Source organism: Schistocerca piceifrons, chromosome 8 (assembly GCF_021461385.2).
Source record: "Schistocerca piceifrons isolate TAMUIC-IGC-003096 chromosome 8, iqSchPice1.1, whole genome shotgun sequence".
NCBI lineage: Eukaryota > Metazoa > Arthropoda > Insecta > Orthoptera > Acrididae > Schistocerca > Schistocerca piceifrons.
The window spans coordinates 210,236,048-210,257,549 of NC_060145.1; the positions used below are offsets into that span (position 1 = coordinate 210,236,048).

The 21,502-nt window shown below is 44.1% G+C and overlaps 1 protein-coding gene across 1 annotated transcript in view; it reads right to left on the reverse strand.

Moving 5' to 3' along the window:
* Positions 1-21,502, reverse strand: part of LOC124711862 (vacuolar protein sorting-associated protein 33A) — a 118,811-nt gene that overhangs the window by 27,209 nt on the left and 70,100 nt on the right. The window contains exons 7-8 of the mRNA XM_047242099.1: positions 16,947-17,107; positions 16,612-16,766 (exon numbers count right to left, since the gene is read on the reverse strand). Coding sequence (XP_047098055.1) covers positions 16,612-16,766; positions 16,947-17,107 — 316 coding nt within the window. The remainder of the gene's footprint in view (positions 1-16,611; positions 16,767-16,946; positions 17,108-21,502) is intronic.

The following is a 21,502-nucleotide window of genomic DNA, read 5'->3' on the forward strand; positions in this document are numbered from 1 at the left end:
TTTGTTTCCTGAAGACAGAAGATGACCGGCGAGTAGGATCGTAAGAGGATCGACAATTCATCCCGATTGGCTCGAATGCCGCGGATATTCCAGTGGATAATGGACATAGGGTGAACAGAAAATGGAGGAACGTGACCAAGGGTGCTGTCAACTCAACGACTGCTCAGAGCTTGCGAGCGACAGCATGGAATGGCATTCAGTCGAAGGCAGAAGATCCTGATCCATGGGTTGGTCAGGAGCAGCTCCTGCCACCAACGATCGGCCAGTTGAACGGCCACCGGCAGCGCGCCTCGGCGACACAGAAGACGGCCGAGGGCGATTTCCGCCAGGTGGTGCTGTAGATTGGACACACCTTGGCGGAGAAGGAGAGGAACTGTGTTTCTTCGTAGCCTTCTTGGAAGTATGATGTTTAGATGAAGGAGGAACCAATGGTTGTGAAGTTGCGGTACGTAAAAACTCCTCACGAGAATGCTCTTTTTTCGGAGACTTGGCGTCTGACTTTTGGGCTCGAGATTTAGCAGAACCCGACGAAGGGTGAGCCATAGAGTGGGCAGGCGAAAGTGGTGAGGTTGAACGGGCGATCTTTGCGCTGGCCGATCTGACGACCGTGGTACTAAAGGTGAGGTCGCAAGTCTGCGTGGCCGCCTCCTTTGTTGGCCGAGGAGAAGCAAGGACAGTGCTGTATTTTCCCTTCTGAGGCGCGGTGGGCTGTCGACTGGCGAGTAACTTTCGAGCAGCAAAGGTCGACACCTTTTCCTTCACTCTTATTTCCTGGATGAGCTTTTCGTCCTTAAAAATGGGGCAATCTTGAGAGGAAGCAGCGTGGTCACCCATACAGTTGATGCAGCGAGGGGATGGAGGTGGACAAGCACCCTCATGGGCATCCTTGCCACACGTAACACATTTGGCCGGATTGGAACAGGACTGGCTGGTGTGATTGAACCGCTGACAACGATAGCAACGCGTAGGGTTTGGGACATAAGGGCGAACGGAAATTATCTCATAGCCTGCTTTGATTTTTGATGGGAGTTGAACTTTGTCAAATGTCAAGAAGACAGTGCGGGTTGGAATGATGTTCGAGTCAACCCTTTTCATAACCCGATGAACAGCCGTGACGCCCTGGTCAGACAGGTAGTGCTGAATTTCTTCGTCAGACAATCCATCGAGGGAGCGTGTATAAACGACTCCACGCGAGGAATTTAAGGTACGGTGCGGTTCCACCCGGACAGGGAAGGTGTGGAGCAGAGAAGTACGCAGCAATTTTTGAGCCTGGAGGGCACTGTGTGTTTTCAACAACAGGGTGCCATTCCGTAACCTGGAACAAGACTTTACAGGACCCGCAATTGCGTCGACACCCTTCTGAATAATGAAAGGGTTGACCGTGGAAAAGTCGTGACCTTCGTCAGACCGAGAAACAACAAGGAACTGTGGCAACGATGGAAGAACCGTCTGTGGCTGAGACTCAGTGAACTTACGTTTGTGAGCAGACATAGTGGAAGGTGAGGAAACCATTGCGGAAGAATCCCCCATGATTACCGGCGTCTCCGATGGCACGCTCCTCCCTTGTGGGGGCCCTCACCGAGGGCACACCCGCCTTAGGTGATTGTTCACACCTCAGGTCACGCCTCCCGACAAACGGACGGAGGGACCAATCGGCACTTTCGGAAGGTATCAGCTCGGGTAATCACCCCTCCCTGGGCCTGGCCGTTACCAGGGGGTACGTACGTGTCCTACCTGTCTACCCGGGGCGGGGAATTACGCGTTACCCCGTCACCGGCTACGCATGGAAGTGCGTGGGTCGGCCTTCAGACACGCACAGGGAGGAAAAAAGAGAAAGGGAAAGGAAAGAAGAGGGGGTCTCAAACGCCGCAGCGGAGAAAAGGGCAAGGAGAAGAGGGAAGGAAAAGAGAAGGACAGAGGAAGGACGAGGACTTCCAAGTGTAGAAAGCAAGGAAATTGGAACAGTTTCGAGCGTCCGTCTCCGGACGTAGGCACAAACCATACTCCCAGAGGGGGAGAAAGGGAAGGAAAGAGCCAGAGGTGAGGGGGGGGGGGCAAAGATGGGGGACGGGGAGGGATGCGGAAAGGGAAGGGAAGGTATGCAGCCCGGAAAGGAAGGAGGGCCACATTAGCTCGGGGTCCCGTGCTCGCTACGCACGTGTCCACAAGAGTTGTGGACCCCCTGGGGGGTCGATAGTTGGTGTATGCTGTGGCAGATTTTATTTTTTTATTTATTTATTTATTTATTTTTGGGGGGGAGGGATCTAGCTGTATGCCATGGTCAACAAAGCAGAAGAAAACTTCTTACGATGACATTCATGATTTTCTGAAAGTGAAACCAACACAACCATGACAGAAGTCTAGGGTGTTACATCCACTTCCCTTGTCTTATGGTTCACACATTTTAAAACAGAAAGTGCTCTGAGAGTGTGTTTTCACATCCCTACGATGTGGCAACTAGTTAAGTTGTTCATCAAATCTTGAAAATTTAAAATTTACCTCATTTTAACTAGCATAAGATTACAAATATCACACACACACACACACACACACACACACACACACACACACACACACACACAGAGAGAGAGAGAGAGAGAGAGAGAGAGAGAGAGAGAGAGAGAGAGCTTTTTCAGTTGAAAATTATAGTCTGCTGTGTAGTTTGCCTGTTTCCCCAGTCTCTACGATTGCCAGTCTCTGTGACTGTAATGTGATGGCTGGTAGGCAGGAAGAAGGTCAGAAAACTACAAAGTCCTGCACAAGGAATACAGTATGGGGTTTCTTTTCAATGAAGTAGTTGGGAGTTGCTCATGGCAAACTTCTTTAGTGTATTCAAACCACACAATATCACCCACAAGACACTAAATATCTTTAACAAACTGTTGAAAGCAAGAGTACCCCAGTACTTTAAGTTTAAGCAGATACTGTTATTATTATTATTATTATTATTATTATACCACCATCACTTTCCGTATCATGTCTTCGTCTATTTTTATTGATTTATTTATTTTTGTTTTTAAGAAGAGAGAAACACTTAATTATAATTGACATTAGTAAGCATATATACGATTAAACGGAGTTTACAAAGTTTTTTACAGAGGTCTATGCAAGATGTTCTACGAACAACATAGGCTGTATCTCTCACAATACAGTTGTGTATTCTGAAAATGTTATAAAATTACAAAAAAATCTTTATTAATGAAAGAATATATGTAAATTGAACAAATATCTTCATTTTATCAGTTACAATCATAATCACGTACACTACAAACATAGTGGAACTAAAGTGAGGTAAATATTTTACAATTCAAATGCTGATCAATTTAGTTCCTCAAAAATGGACCAGTATCTGCCTACTTTATTTCAATGCTGCAATAAATAATATTTATAGATTCTTGTGTTCTATAATAAATAAAATCCATCTATATATGTAGAACACATATTTACTTTGTCTGGCACTACACCTGATATAGAATCTAAATTCACAGAAGACATAGAGCTGAAAATTGCACATTATTTTCCTTAACCTCTACAATCTCAGTACTTTCTGCTGCAATGAAACTCTGCATATTAACTTCTTTTCCTTGACTGCTTTCATTCAAGTACTATCTTTATTTGATTTCTCCTCTTCTTAAGCTTGCAGTAATTTACCCCTTGATCAATACTCTGCTCTGCACATCTAGCTGCCCTCTCTTCATTTCTTTTCTGTCTTCTGTTTATAAAACTGGCAACTGGATTAACTAGACCAATGGGAGTTTGACCCAGTGCGGGAGCAGGTAAACCGGACAAAGTCCTGTCACCTCTTCTAACCTTCAATTGCTTATGTGCATTTGCTCTCAACTGAGATAATTGAACTGTTACAGCTCACAAAGTTCCCTCTAAAGTAATCGCATGTTTCCAACACAAACACTGTGAAATCTTTATCTAATACACAACAAACAACAGGAAAACAAAATAGGATGGCAAGGATACTTCAATGTAAGACTATCATAACTCTTTTTGCTGTAATCAAATTTCTCCACAAGAGTGTCTACTCATGGCTAACACTTTATATGCTTCCAAACAATGGGTAATACCCCTTGCTCACAATAAGTTACATGCCAACACTAATTAGGCACACACTAGCATATGCTCCTTTCATAATTCACTGGACATAACCTCAAATCATTGTCCAATCCTAATGACACAATCTGCAGACAAACACACAATTGAATATCAGGCAGAAGACCAACTGATTCACCAAGATACTTGGAGGGGTGAGGGGGGGGGGGGGGGGTGAGAACAGTCTGTTCACTCTACTGTGGTGATGACAATGTACACTGTGTGTTGACATTGTCTTCAGTCCATATGGCCACTTCTGGCACCAAATGTAGACAGAAGCATCTACCATTTCTCCATCCACTGACAGTGGTTGTCAATGTTGCAGTGGCAACTTCTTATATCGAATGTGGGCATCTATGGTGGGTGGTGGGGCCATCCTTCTAGAGATCATGACATTTTCTTCCCCATACAATGTCTGCTTGAAGCAACGCAGTGGGTAAGGACCAGGAGGATGTGCAATATCCAGTCATAAAATCAGTACTTACATAAATACAATTATTTCACAAGAAAGATAGAACAGTCAGTGTTGTCAAGTGACGTTCAGCACACCCAAGACACATGCTACTCTTGGTTGGTGGAGTGTGCTTAGATCAGCAAGTGGCCTCTTGTCAGGGCCAGCATGCAGCACTGCCTCAGCCAGAGTAAAGCATCTCCTCACCCAGTAGGCAGTGAGGTTACATGGTCAGCACTCCAGTGGTGTAGCGTCACACTAGCTCCAAGGCAGCTGGTCAGCACTCCGTTATGACAGGTTCTGCAAATTCAGCCATGTTAGTTGGACAGATATGTGCCTCAGTGCAGGATGGACATAAGAGTGCAGAGTACAAAGCACGGTCCAATACTGTTTTTGAATGGCAGCATTTTTCTTCCCTAAATCACACCACAACCGAAGCGCAAGGCATGGTTGTTGGACAATCATGATATGTCTGCCTACTGTTCCAATCCTTCTGCTACACCAGTTGTATCACAGCCACGGCTGTGCTGTGATGGTGTCGCAACTTCGCTATTCAGAAGACATGGTTGATGACTTCTACAATGTCGGCATAGTCTCATCATGACTTCTTGTGCAAGAGTGCATACGGGCCCCCACAGCTACAGTTTTTTGTGTCACCCTACCATGACGATTTTCTGCTAAGTCAGTCATGGGACACTTTTGCTAGGCTAAGAAAAGCAGTGGTACAACACTGCTAATCAAGTAATGACTTGAGGCATATTTTCTTACCGTCTTTAATATGCAGACTGAGAACAATCCATAAAAATAGTCACAAACAAATTACCACTAAATAAAAATCTGTATTTAGTTCAGACAACATTTTCAAAAACTTTTGATTAAACAGCTTACAACACAACACTGATTTATTTTTCATAGTATAACTTTTTACGTGCTTCTTAGTTTAGCTTTTGTAAATTACTCTCTGTAGAGAAAGCAATTTGTGATCTCTGAAATGAAGTCCTGCCTGAGCTAAGAAACAGAAGCAATCCTATAGGTATTTCTACAATCTTGACAAGGCCTTTGTGTGGAGCATAGACGTCTAGTTAGTAAGACACAGTGATATAACATTAAACACACCCTTTTTGCATAAAGTGAGTCTCACCTACCTATACTGTGTATGTTTCCTAAGAGTCATCAGGCACATTTTTCTCCAGTGTTTCCACAAACGCTTGCAATTTTGTTTTTGCAATGCATGCTGGAATCAGGCCCAGCAATTACTGCTCGTCACGTCTTTCATGCGACAGTGTCGGTTTCCCATTACAGACAAGATTATTTTTCAAACGAAATTTCACATTCTGATTAGCCTAGTCTGATTTTCATTTTATCAGTATGTATTAACAGGGACATTAAAACATGAACAATGAACAGCAATCCAGCAGCAACTCAGTAGTGCTGGATGCTTGGCAACCACTCAGTGCAGGCCAGAGCAGTGCTGTCACTGCTGGAGTACTTGCTGTTCTTAGTGTTTTACTGTTCCAGTTAATACATATCTATAAAATGAATATTGGACTAGAATACTCTGAGACTGCTCTGTCAAATAGGCACATAAAATTCCACTTCAAAAATCATTTTGTTTGTAATGGGAAACTAACTGGCACTTTCTATTGAAACTGGGAGTCGCACAAAAGACATGATGAGCACTATCTGTTTGGGCACAATGAAAAAATGAAACTGTAAATAGCTGTTCAAACACCAGAGAAAATGCACCTGACAGATCTTAGCAGAGACACACTGTATAACAAACCAGAGGCTCACATCAAATATCTATACCATAGAAGAAAAGCCTCAAAATGGGGGATCTTCAAATATGGTAGCGAATTTGTTCATACATAAATTATCAGATAGCAGTAGAGGGGAGACACAGATCTTTTCATTAGTAGAAGCAAAATGAGGACTGGTGGTGGTGGTGGTGGTGGTGGTGGTAGTGTTGGTTGCTCATCAAGAAATATTACAGGGTATTTTGTGCAGTGAGAATATCCCAAAAAATGGATGTGGGCATTAATTCACCACTTCATAAGAAAGAGGACAAATCATATATAAACAATTACAGAGGACTTTACTCATGTTCAGTCAGCTGTAACTCTGTTCTCAAGCCCTACTAAATGACTTGGAAAAATAAACAGACCATTTAGTCAAAATTAAATAACGGAAAGTCTAGGATGGAATAATAACTAATTGGAATATATAGTTGTAATTCCAAACAGCTCAATTAAAGAGTACCAGGTGGGGTTAAAATTGGATATTATTTGCAGAAACAAATTCTATAATTTAATATCAGTATCCACATTCACAAAAGTAAACAAATTAATAATTTTTGTTGATTTCATAAAGACATATTATTCTGTAGACAGGCATGTGCAGTTCTGTTTATTAGAGGAATTCCACACCGACAAAAAAAAAAAAAAAAAAAAAAAAAGAACTTTTCAAACAAACTCTGAACAACACATCAAAAGTTAATTTTTTGGGAGGACTTTTTGAACTATTCCGAATCAAAACAGGAGTCAGAGGAGGGGATGTATTATTGCCAGAGAGAGAGAGAGAGAGAGAGAGAGAGAGAGAGAGAGAGAGAGAGAGAGAGAGAATGTGCCTGCTCGTGGGGGGAGAGGACGGTAGAAGACAGTGCATGATCAGGATGGAGATGAAGCGATATAGACAGAAGAGTGAAGAGAATAGATATAGTGAGGTGGTGGGAACAGGACAGCAGAGGTAAACGTCAGGTGAATTCTGAGAGTGCTTGGTATGTTGGAGAGAGAATTTCCATTCACATAGTTCAGAGAAACTTGTGCTGGAAGGGAATACACAAATGACCCACATAGTGAAGCAGCTGTTGAAGTCATTTGTGTAGTAGTGTACAGCATGTTTGGCAACTGGATGTGAAGTCTGTGGTTTGCCACAGTTTGGCAGTGGCCATTCATGTGAATATACAGTTGGTCATTTGTCAGGCCCAAATAGAATGCTGTACAGTAATTGCACATAGTTGATATACACTATGTGATCAAAAATATCTGGACACCTGACTGAAAATTACTTTGAATTTCATGATACCCTCCATCGGTAATGCTGGAATTCAATATGGTGTTAGCCCACCCTTAGTCTTGATGACAGCTTTCACTCTCCCAGGCATTTGTCCAATCAGGTGCTGAAACGTTTTTTGGGGAATGTCAGTCCATTCTTCACGGAGTGCTCCACTGAGGAGAGGTATCGATGTCAGTCAGTGAGGCCTGGCACAAAGTTGGCATTCCAAAACATCCTGAAGGGGTTCTATAAGATTCAGGTCAGGACTCTGTGCATGCCAGTCCATTACAGGGATGTTACTGTCATGTAACCACTCCGCCACTGGCCGCGCATTATGAACAGGTGCTCGATTGTGTTGAAAGATGCAGTCACCATCCCCAAATTGCTCTTCAACAGTAGGAAGCAAGAAGTTGCTCAAAACATCAATGTAGGCCTGTACCATAATAGTGCGATGCAAACCAACAAGAGGTACAAGCTCCCTCCATGAAAAACAAGACCACACCATAACACCACCACCTCCTAACTTTCCTGTTGGCACTCTACACATGCTGGCAGATGATGTTCACCGGGCATTTGCCCCACCCAAACCCTGCCATCAGATCGCCACACTGTGTACCATGATTCATCACTCTACACAACGTTTTTCCACTGTTCAGTCGTCCAATGTTTATGCTCCTTACACCAAGCGAGACATCATTTGACATTCACCGGCATGATGTGTGGCTTATGAGCAGCCACTCGAGCATGAAACACAAGTTTTCTCACCTCCCACCTAACTGCCATAGTACTTGCAGTGAAACCTAATGTAGTTTGGAATTCCTGTGCGATGGTCTGGATAGATGTCTGCCTATTACACATTACGGCCCTCTTCAACTGTTGGCAGTCTCCATCAGTCAACAGACGAGGTCGGCCTGTATGCTTTTGTGCTGTACGTGTCCCTTCACATTTCCACTTCACTAGCACATCGGAAACAGTGGACCTAGGGATGTTTAGGAGTGTGGAAATCTCACATACAGATGTATGATACAAATGACACCCAATCAGCTGACCATGTTTGAAGACTATGAATTCTGCCGAGTGTCCCATTCTGCTCTCTTCACGATGTCTAATGACTACTGGGGTCGTTGATATGGAGTACCTGGCAGTAGGTGGCAGCACAATGCACCTAATATGAAAAATGTATGTTTTTGGGGGTGTCCGGATACTTTTGATCACATAGTGTATATCATGACTGCTTTCATACACTGCCCTATATTTTACTGGATAGGAGATGCCTGGAACTGAACTGTGTTCGGAGGTTGTGGGTAGATGTATGGGACAGGTCTTGCAACTGGGCTGACCACAAGGGAATGAACCATAACCCATGACCAACCGCCAACAGTACCTCTGCTTTGATGGCTGTCTTCCATTCCATGTCAAAAAGTCTCATCCTTACAATGTCACCACCTGTGGATGCTGCATCTGTCATGGAAAGTAGAACCTTCACTGTCAGACAAGATCCTACCCAGGTCATCCATAAACAGATCACCCCTGCCATCAATTCCTCTGACACCACTATACATTTTAACTAGTTGCCGAACAGCACCCATCTAATCATCCAGTATAACACTGGCCTTAAAAAGCTCAATCTTATGCTCCTTCAGGGCTTCTGACTACCTACTGTCATGTCTTGAAATGAAGGATATCCTACCCACATCTGCCAAATTAATGTTCTGCCATTTACATTACCTACAGAATGTCTTGTGCCATTTCTATTCCAATCCTGCACCCAACCCTGCAACCCAGGCGTCATTCCTTTGGCATCAGCCAAGATGCAGAAACTGTCTGTACAACCATTCACCATCTTCTACTGCAGTCCAGTCGTAGGTATATCCTATCCAATAGAAGATATGGCCATGTGTGAAAGTGGTCATGTTATACATCAGCTATACTGCAAATACTGCATAGCATTCTACATAGGCATGACAAGTAACCAACTGTAACTCTTATGAACAGCCACTGTGAAACTGTGACAAACTGCAATGCGGAACATAATGCAAACCACAACACAAATGACAAGTGCTTCAGTGCACAGGCCATCTGCACACTCATTTCCAGCACAATTTTCTCTGAACTACACAGATCATAATTGTGTCTCAAACGTTTATCTCTTGCACTCACACAATCCCCTTGGCTCGAAACTCTGCTGCCTTTTTCCACTGCCTCATCTTACGTTTTCCCTCCTCTCTTCTTCCAGATCATTCTTCTCCATCCAGATATTGCACTGTCTTCTCCCATCACTCTTCAACCTCCCCCAGTCCCCCCCCCCCCCCCCACTCTACTCTCCCTTTCCTCCATCATCTTCAACTTTCTCTCTTTTTGTCCCCCTCCCACCCTTTTCCGGCTATCAACTCCTTGCGCCCTTACCAACCCCTTCTCAGCTCCATCAGCCCAGGCAATGGCTTTCAATAATCAGGTATCAATCATCAATCTTGCCATGGCCATGGGAGTGTGTGTTTCGGTGTATGTGTATTCGTGTGTCTAAGAGTGTGCACTTCTGCTAGAAAAAGAGCCAGTGTTCAAAAACTAGTGCTGTTTTCAGTTGTGTGTTTCTGTGCTCCACACATCAATCCACTACAGGTGAGTGGTTGCTTTTCTCTTACTTCACGTATTGGTCCATCCCCGAATTTCCATTATTGTTACATATTCAGGAGTGTATCTTCCACAAAACCTGTAGACTATATGTTGGTCTGGCTGATGAGGACTGCCATGTCATCCAGAACCAATCAATGCTACTGCTTTACACCATAAATTTGTCACCTTGCAGCTTACCCACCATTTCAGATGTCTTATAGTCAATAACTTGGCAGTGGAGGTTGTATTGCAATGTTTTACTCCTTTAATTTAAATTTATTACAGTCTGCCCCACCCCTTCCCTGACCTCCAGAGGAAGACATACAAAGGATAAAGGAACAGAGGTTATCTCAAGTAGTCCCTAAATGCATCTTTGACCTTCCAAGCATACCATTCCCTTTGCAGACTATACAACAGAGGAAGGGGAATTTGTTCAAACTATTTTTGAAATAATGATGATTACATTACGTTTCATGAAATGTGATCCAGAGACATAAATATTGCCTTAGTTCCTAAGCTGTTTTTCACATTTTCATCACATGAAGTTGACAGGCAATGATTTCTCCAAACATATTTATTGGAAAACTGACAACAAAATTCTGTAGCTCACATCCAGAACTGCTTTTTATATAAGATTACATGTTTGCATGTAAAAAGTACTGTGGTCAGAACTACATCTTTTGAGTACTTGAACAGAAAAGGTGAGACGGACGGCCCGACAGCTGCTGCTAGACCGTTAAAGTCCACTAAAAATAGAGATACACTCAATACAGAGCCCCGTGGGATCCCATTTTCCTGGATATAGGGGCAACTACGGGAGGTACCAACTTGGACACAGAAAGTATGAAGCAACATGAAATTTTGGATAAAAATCAGGATTGGGTCTCAGAGATCTCACTCGTATAATGTGGCAAAGATATGATGTCGCCAAGTGGTGTCTTACGCTTTTCATAAATCAAAAAAGTCAGCAACAAGGTGTTGGTGGCTGGAAAAGGCTAATCAGATGGCAGACTCGAGGGATACAAGATTATCAGTGGTAGAGCAACCCTGGTGGAAACTGCCCTGGCACGGAGCCAGTAGGCCACGTGACTCCAGGACCCAACACAACCACTGACACACCACACATTCCAGCAGCTTCCAAAGAACATTGGTGAGGCTGATGTGGTATGCACGTCAAGTGGGCTTTTAATGGGTTAGAGCACTGGAATGATGGTGCTCTCCCGCCATTGTGATGGAAAGATGCCATGGCACCAGATCCGGTGAAGATGACGAGGAGCTGTCGCTTGTAGTCAGATGAGAGATGTTTAATCATCTGACTGTGGATCCAGTCTGGCCCAGGAGCTGTATCCGAGCAATGTGCAGGGCTGCTGAGGAGATCCCACTCTGTAAATGGGGCATTATAGGGTTCACTGTGAATGAGAGGGCTTTCCTTTCTATCTGCCATCTGAGGGTGCGAAAGGCTGGGGAGTAATTCTCCGACACCAAGGCTCAAGCATAGTACTCAACAAAGTGATCGGCAATCACGTTTGTGATGGTAGATAAGATGCCAGTGATGTTACTGTCAGGGTCACCTGTTGGGGTCTGGTACCCAAAAGCACGTTTGATCTCCGATCAGACTTGGGAAGGTGACATATTCCACCCAATGTTCGAGATGCATCTCTCCCCACACTCTTGTTTCCGTCTCTTTATAAGCTGTCAAATGCGGCCACGGAGCCATTTAAAAGCTATTAGGTACTGCAGAGAATGGTGCCATGTATGTCACTGTAGAGCCTCCTCAATGACTGCCGCAGTTTCAGACGACAGCAGCAGTGAAGGCTTCCCAATCTGCCTTGGTTAAAGCCCATCTGGGTACGCGTCCATGGGCATGATGCCGGGGGCGTGACAGGAAGATGGGGAAGTGGTCATTACCACACAGGCAGTCATGTGCTCTCCAGTGTATAGCTGGGAGAAGGCCTGGACAGCAAACTGAGAGACCAATGGCTGAATATGTGCCATGTGCCACACTGAAATGTGTGGGGGCACCTGTATTGAGGCGGCAAAGGTTGAGGCGAATGAGTACGTCCTCAACATCTCTGCCACAGCCATTAACCTTAGCTCCACCCCACAAAGGGTTATGGGCATTAAAATCACCCAGAAGGAGAAAAGATGGGGAAGTTGTGAAATTACTGCAGCCAAAACATAGGGTGGAGCTTCACCACCTGGAGGAAGGTAGACATTACAGATGGTAATTTCCTGTGTTGTCCTCACCCTGGCAGCCACAGCTTCTAAAGGTGTTCGAAGGGGCACAGGTTTACTACAGACAGAGGTAAGGATGAAAATACATACTCCACCTGACAGTCTGTCATACGCAGGATGGTTTTTGTAGTACCCCTGATGGCCACGAAGGGTGGGGGTCCACGTTGCAGGAAACAAGGTCTCTTGAAGGACAATGCAAAAAGCTGGGATACTGCTTAAAAGTTGATGTAACTCAGCCAGGAGGGAGGAAAACCCACCGCAGTTCCAGAGGCGAATGACACTTTCTGTCGTCCGGCGTGGCAGGGAGTGACCAAGGAGGCAAATTAGGCCTCAGCATCACCTGTCATCACTGGGTGAGTGTTGGCATTCAGTACCATGGCATCCGAGGCATCGGCGAGGTCTAGGTCCTCAGGGTATGCCGGAAGCTACACCTCATTCTCATACGCAGAGCTGTGGGGGAGTGCTGCCGTAAGGGCCACTGGAGGCTCCTGTTTCTTCGACAACTACTTCTTTTTAAATTTTGCCCTCTCGCTGCTCCTTAGGGGCTTGCTGGGAGGGCTCCTCAGAAGTCGCTTCAGGGACAGGGGAAGACCTTGAAGCCCCTTTGACCAGTAGCCAGTGGCTCTTTCAACCACTGGTTGGTGTCCACTGGACCACTGGGGCAGAGGGGGGGGGGGGCGGGGGGAAGTAGAGTCCCAAGGGCTTACTTCTGCATAAGATGAGCCGGAGAGGGCCGTTTCTTCTCCAGCTGGGGGGAGGGGACCAATGTCACCAGCACATTGGGGGGTGATGCTCCCAAAGTAGAAGTTTTGAGAGCAACAGAAGAAGACATGCCACCAGCCAACTGGAGGGGGTAGGAAGATGGGCGGCCCTGACGGCCCACTGGAGTAACCTGAGATGGTGGGCGTAACGGCATCACCAATGGCAACGCCGTCATGGCAGCAGGATAAGAAGATCGCATGGGAACAGGGTTAAGTCTTTCATACTTGAGTTTAGCCTTGCGGTAAGACAACCTGTCCAGGGTCTTGTATTTTATAATTTTTTGTTCCTTTTGGAGCACTGGTCAGTCCAGCGAGCATGGGAAGTGATGCTGTCCACAGTTCACACAGATGGGAGGAGGCGTACATGGAGTATTCGGATGTAGCGAACATCTGCAATCTCTACATGTGGAGTTAGAAGGACACAGAGAAGATGTGCCTGAATTTCCAACATTTTAAGCACCGTATAGGGGGAGGGACATAGGGTTTGATGTCACATCATTAAGCCATCACCTTGACCCTTTCAGGCAACGAATCACCCTCAAAGGCCAAGATGAATGCACCGGTGGCAACCCCATTGTCTTTGGATTCCCTGTAAATGCGCCATACGAAATAAACACCCCACCATTCTAAATTGGCATGAAGCTTGTCATCCGATTGTCGCAGCAGGTCACGATGAAAAATAATTCCTTGGTCAATACTGAGGCTTTTGTGGGGAGTGATCAAAACAGAAATATTACCCAGCTTGTCAAAGGCGAGTAACACTGGGGACTGGGTTGGTGATGCCATCTGAATGAAAACCGACATATTGTGCATTTTGGACAGCGCTGTCACTTCCCCAAACTTATCCTCTGAGTGCTCAACAAAAAACAGAGGCTTCGTTTCCAGAAAGGAGTACCCATGGGTTCTGCTGCACACTAAGTAACGTGGCGAATATGGATGTCTCCCAGAAGCCCTACGTTCCTTCCAAGGTGTTGGTAGGGAGGAAAACGATTTAAGGTCATACTTGGTAGCATGAAAATCAACCTTTCCTTTCTTAGAGACTGCAGGGGCCATTTGATCCCCAGCAAAAGATGACTTAGTCCACTTCATTGCAGGTCATCCGCCCTGATGCCACCCACTCCGATCAGGGGCTCTCACCACAGGCGCCACACAGCCACAGCAAAGGCCACCTGGCGTGATGGCCATACCGGGAGTCTTGATGCCCCAGGAAGACAGGCATCTATTCTTTGGCATACGTGGGGAGTTTACAGCTCAGGCAACAGCAGTCCGATTCCTGTGTTGTCAAGGGGGCTACCACCAAATGGGTACACGATGTCCCCACCACAACGGACTGGCTACAATGCTAGATATTGGGTGCAGAGAAATCCAATACTGTGATGGGGGGCAAAAGAGGACAGAAGACAACAGAAGAAGATGACGTACCCGAGAAAGTGTCCTTGCCCAAACAGTTGAATTGCAGGTAGAGATGCAAACCCATGACGAGAAGAGGTTCAGGAGATCTAATCTAAGAGCACTATGGATAACTGGTGCACCAAGTAAGGCATCCCTCCCCATATAGCCTGCACTTAGGTAGAATTTAGCAGGTCAAACCAGAAAATGGAACCTGAACTTATAGGGCCGAAAAGTGAGAGACTCCTTTTAGTTGCCTCTTATGGCAGGCAGGAATACCTCGGGCCTATTCTAACCCCTGGACCCACAGGGGGAGACTGTTGTAAAAGCTTCGTGTGGACCTGTAGGCTAGTATTGATTCTGATGTGCTTCCACCGATTGATGGAACTAAACTCAGATCAATTTAATAATGCTATAGATTTATATTGCTGCATTGTAGCATTTGAACACAATATCATTATCACCCACATGCGAAAAAAGCTCGCTTTAAGCAACAACGAAAATTTGAAAATAGTTAAAAGTTTCACAGGAAAACTAAGTAACTGCCAACTTTGTAATAATAACTGGTCTCAGAATGAAACATTGTATTGCTGTTTTTCCAACACCATCTGATTGATTGAGTCAAGCGTCTTACATGGATGTTACTACTAACAAATTACAAATCTAATGGAAATACAACTCTCCCCTAATTATTCTCTGTTAGCACTGTAATTACACTGAATTTGCCATCTATCATCAACTCGTTTCAGATCCAGCCTACTTCGTCTGTCTGAGATATGGTTCCATGCTACACTAAAATTTCTTTTGCAAGCCACATTCCAGGGTGGAACACAAAATACTCTTTACTCTAAAATAGCTGGCTTTGGAAAGAGACTACTGTTACACTTACAACGCTCAAATGAATCGTCGTCCTCACCGCCATCCTATTTGGGTTAAATACAGGTTAATCTCATAGGTGAACTGAGTATCCTGTAGCCCACAGCAATTATAGTGCACACGCACTGGGAGTAACTCACAGGGCTTCCAGTTGCCTGAATTCACGCAGCTTCATGTCAACAATCCAAATAATAAACTTAACAATGATGGAAGAGCTCACACGTGACTGGCCGCCAGATCACATCCCACAGAGATTTATATCAGAATCATAGGACCTGCTTGTTGCATGCAATGGGCAATGAAAAATTCATAACTGTAATTTATAAACAAAAGTCATTATGGGAACAAAGTGATGGAAACAGTCACTGTCATAACCATCTTTGCATGGGTGGAGGTTTTCACAAAAATGAACCTAACTAGTAATTGTGTTTGATTACATTACCCTTTCCAGGGTGGTCATTAACAGGACTATGTTGAAAGTGACTTTAATTACACAGCAGCACATTGAAGACACTGTATACCGTGCAGTGCTATCATACATTATCTGCAGAATGTGGAAGGTTGATACCATAAAGCGTTTATTGCAACACTTAAACCTAATCCCACACTTATCTTGATTATTACTTAGTTGTTCTGTTCTTTTGTGCATCACATTTACTTATTTCTTCCTCATTTCCTGCCCTCTACACTGTTGCCTAATTGTCATAAAGATAGAAGTCCATTCTGTCAGCTACTAAACGTACAGCAGTCTGATGGTTATGCCTGAAATGTTTCAGCTCAAGTTGTATGCCTCATGTTGTATAAAGTCATGTGACAGTTTGGTAGGATAACTTGCTTAAAATGTGCACGCAGGCTTAGATGGGAAGGTTGGGCCACTTGATCATGGGGTGTTTGAACCGAGGGTGAAACGATGTCGGATGCAGTTGATTTCCTTGTCCAAGGTGACTACATTGAGATCTTATGAACTACATGCACTAAGCATGCACAAACATAAACATCAGATGAAAAGAACCCCCCCCTCCCCACACACACACACACACACACACACACACACACACACACAGATATATATATATATATATATATATATATATATCTTCGCTCATCTTATGGTTTGTCTGCTGAATTTACCTTAATAAGAGGCTCCTGTTGAGCAATACAATCCTCTATATAGGGATGAACTTTATCTGTATCAATGCCATTCATGAATTCCTGTTCTGTTTGCAAGCATTCCAGGAAACTATCTGAATCTGTTACTTCTTTTATGAGCTCTGCTATAGTTGTATCTGGAATAACCATAATTTTTTTAGATATAACATAGCTGAACTAATTATGACACTTACTTATAATCCAATACTGTCAGTAAACAATGTTTAAGAAACTGATGATAAAATTATAGTAGCTTTTTTCTATTTTAAATCATGTTTGCAGTACTCTTTCATGATTTGCTTTTAAATAGTACTCACGATTGGCAAGTGAAGTCTTGGAAGCCAACATATGAGGAAGTCTGGCTACAAAGCGCTTCATTTCTTGCACAGAACGGTCACTTTGGCACTCTTCCAATTGAGATGAGATTTGTTTGGCTCTACGACTCAGTGCTGGACCCACAGCATTGAAATTTTTATCCCTGGAAAACATATACAAAATTGTGATTCTTCAATTTCTCCACACGTATTTTATAACGAAATAAATCTCGGGTGAACAGCCTGGTATGAGTGTGCATAGGACACAATATTTCGGCAATTGACCACATTGCCATCATCAGGTGCACTGATATACTGACTGGCAGTGGGCCGGCGCCATGTATATATAGGACAATACCCCTCCCACTCCACCACCAGGTGCTTTCTATGAGTCAGTGCAGCTTGCACCCAGCACGCGGTCCAGGTACAGCATCCGTTCTCCCGCCATCTGGGCGCTGCATCCTAAGTTTTCTCGTTCAGGAGGGTCTGCTGGCACCGCTCTCGTTATTCTTCCCTCCTCCCCCGAAGTCGGTACACTCTGGGAAATATCGTTTTTCTTCTTAATCCGGGTGATCACGAGTTCCCATGCCTTGCTAAGGATGTAACCACTGTCATGATTTAGTTGTGGCTCCCTTACTCTGATCTCTATGCCTTCTTTGATTACACAGTCCCAGTATTTGGAAGTCTGTGTCAGGACTTTGGTTTGGTCATAATCCATGCTGTGGAGTTCCGACAGGCAATGCTCAGTGGTTGCAGACTTACTGGGCTGTTGCAGTCTAGTGTGCCGTTGATGTTCTCGGCATCGGTACTCAATGGTACGAATGGTCTGCCCTATGTATACACTACCGCATTGGCAAGGTATCTGATAAACCCCTAATTTACATAGACCAAGGTTGTCCTTGACACTACCAAGAAGGCTCTTGGTTTTGCTTGGAGGACGGAAGATGGTATTCACTTGGGGTTTACGTAAAATGCATCCAATTTTTCTGGATAAGGCCCCACAAAACGGAATAACAGCGAAGGCTGCCTCCTCCTGAGGTTCATCCTCAGTTTCCGCCGGTGCTGCAGGTATGGGATGTAGAGCCTTCCAAATCCACCCTTCCTTGTAACCGTTCCTCCGAAACACGGTCTTCAGATGGTCCAATTCTTGTTGGAGATTGTCCCTGTCGGAGATGGTGTGAGCTCTGTGTACAAGAGTTTTGAGCACGCCATTCTTTAGTGCCGGGTGGTAGGTACAAATCAGTGTGCGTCTTCTTCCTATACATGCTGTGGCCCAAAGTGCCATCAGCTCGTCTTCTAATCAAAACATCTAGGAAAGGGAGCATCCCATTCGTTTCAATCTCCATGGTCAACTTAATATTCTCGGTTTTGGAGTTGAGATGTGTGAGGAAGTCTGCCAGTTTATCTCTTCCATGTGGCCAGATAACGAAGGTATCATCCACATACCTAAAGAAACAGGTGGGCTTTAGATGTGCTGATTCAAGAGCTTTCTCCTCAAAATGTTCCCTGTACATATTTGCGACAACGGGTGAGAGTGAACTCTCCATGGCTACTCCTTCTGTCTGCTCATAGTATTCACCGTCAAATAAGAAGTAAGTTGATGTCAGAACATGTCTGAAAAGGTTGGTGGTCTCTTCGTCAAATTTCTGGCTAATGAGTTCCAAGGATTCTTGTAACAGAACTTTAGTGAATAGAGATACCATGTTGAAGCTCACCAGTATGTCAGATTCCTTAAGTGCAAGGTTGTTGATGCATCCCAGGAAATCCACAGAGTTACGGATATAGTGTGTACATCTCCCAACGAAGGTCTAAGCAGTTGTTTGAGGTGGTTGGTGAGAAGATACGTTGGGGCACCAATATTGCTGATAATGGGACGTAACGGAATTGATTCCTTGTGCACCTTCGGCAGTCCGTAAAGTATAGGAGGAACAGCAGCCCTCGGGTGTAGCTTCTTAGCAATCTCGTCAGGGAAGCTGGAATCCTTGAGAAGTGCCAGAGTCTTCCTCTCGACCCTTTTGGTAGAATCGGTGTCCATCTTGCTGTATGCACTGTCACCATTTAGGTCCCGCATCTTCTCAGCATAATCCTGTCAGGATAGGATCACTGTTGTGTTGCCCTTGTCTACAGGTAATATTACTATGTCTGGGTCTTCTCTTAGCTCCCGTATGGCGGCCCTTTCCCTGTAGGAGATGTTCGGTTTCATCAGCTTTGTTTTGGTTAGAGCTCTGCAGGTTTCGCGACTTCGGGGGAGGAGGGAAAAATAACAAGAGCAGTGCCGGCAGACCCACCTGAACGAAAAGAACTAGGATGCAGCGCCCAGATGGTGGGAGAACAGACGCTGTATCTGGACCACGCTGTAGTGGGACGAAATTAAACGTCACCCATCCACCAAGTCAGCCCAGTTTGCAGGTGACTATAAGTTTAATTTAGTTTTTGTTTATGTGTTTTCTTATTATTTGTAATAAATGTGAATTATCTAAAAGTTTTGTATTTTTTTTATGTGTTTCATGTACGGAGAGATCGGCGCAACGAACGGGGACAGCATCTTCGTTGCCGCGACCAGAGAGGAAATTGCTGGCCGCTATACGTCGCGGGTCGACAGCCAAGGAGCAACAGAAGATCCTGGAACCGAGTTGTTGCGTCGTGTTTCTAAAAAATTAAAAATGAATTTTTATACTCTTTTTGTACAACAATGACGTCATAATGATCTTAACCTTATTGAAAAGTTAGTCACTGTCTGTCAACGCTCAAGTTCACATCTGTATGTGTAGGAAGCTAATAAAATAGTGTATGTTACTAAAGGTGAAACACGTGTCTTGAAGATTTATTTATGAAGAGTTATGTGAACGGATTAATAATATATTTGACAAGATTATTGATTCAGACAGCGTTGGCCGAAACTTTGAATCTAAAAAGTTTATTTAATGTGTGATTCTGATATCGATTAGATCAAGATAACGTGTGTCGATATAATTTTCTGAGGAGAAACAAACGAAATTTAAATTCGAAAAAGTTACGAAAACCAATTGGCCCAAGTGATGTAATTCTCTGCACACGACTCAACTGATGTTTTACAGTTTCGTTCAAGAACCATTCTATGACAATTTAAAAAAAATATAAATAATTTTTTGAAGTGAGTGTAACTGACGTGGGTGACGAAGTCTGCACATGGTCATATATCAAACGAAAACCTAAATACGTCGTTACACCGCAACGCGCGGGTCGCTGACCGCACCGACTCATAGGAATTGCCTGACGGAGGAGCGGGAGGGGGATTGTCCTTCATATACATGGCACTCGCCCACCGCCGGTCAGTACATCAGCGCACCTGATGATAGCTACGTGGTGGACTGCCGAAATATTGTGTCCTATGCACACTCATACCAGGCCATTCACCCGAGATTTATTTCGTCATATACAGTATTATCGTACAGTTGATGGCACTAGGTCATACTTATTTTAATATTTCAGTTGTGATGGACAGCATGGTCTAGAGATTAATACCTTTGATTACTAACCCAAAGGCGATACCAGCCGCTGCTTATTAGATTCTGCTCTGGTGACTATAGACTACTGGTATAAAGAACTATCCTCACCCTGCCAACGGCCTTGCCAAAAGAGGGACCATGGACAAAGTCATTGCACCCCCTAGACATTGGGTTGAGAAACTACTACTGAACACACAAAAATCAGCAATTTTCAAAAGCATCAGGATGCAAAAATCAATGGGAACTACAGCATTAAAAACAAAAAATGCAGCTACAGGACATGCAGTATTCCAAAATAAGATCATGGTGACCACTCATTTGCAGATGTTTCCAAGGCAAACCCTATCCCCCACTCAGATCTATGGGTATGGACTGTGAGGGGTTATCAGGAGAACAAAAAAGAATAAATTTAGTAATGAAGCAAGGAATATTCCCAAAATGTTTAAAGATGAGTAAAGTTGTGCCAGTATTCAAAGGAGGGGATAAAGGAGACCCCAGAAACTATAGGTCCATAATGATCACACCTGTTCTGTCTAAAATAGTAGATGCAGTGATTAAAGATAGATTTATAAACTTATAGAGAAGTATAACATCTTAAATGGGGCACAACATTGATTTAGAAAGGGAACATCCACCAAGACTACTGTGACAAAATTCATAACACACATCATTGAGGCATTGGATCAGTAAAAGAAAGTATCTAATGCTAACGGCTATTTAGACCTTTCAAAAGCTTTTGACTGTGTCTACCATAACACTCTTCTACAGAAACTGGACTGCTATGGCATAAGAGTGAAAGCTGCTGATATAAAAACCTTAGTTGAAAACAGACAACAGTGTGTTGAAATAAAACATAAATCCGGGAATACAGAGAGAAATGTCTACCCTGATTATCTGCAGGTAAAATATGGAGTAGCTCATGTTTCAGTACTAGGACCTCTGCTCTTTACCTTATATATAAATGATATGCCCACTGCTGGAAATGAAAAAGTGATCATGTATGCCGATGACAACTTTCTTAGTATGTAGTGAAGGAGTTGGGGAAAAGAGCCAGTGAGACTTGCAATTGAC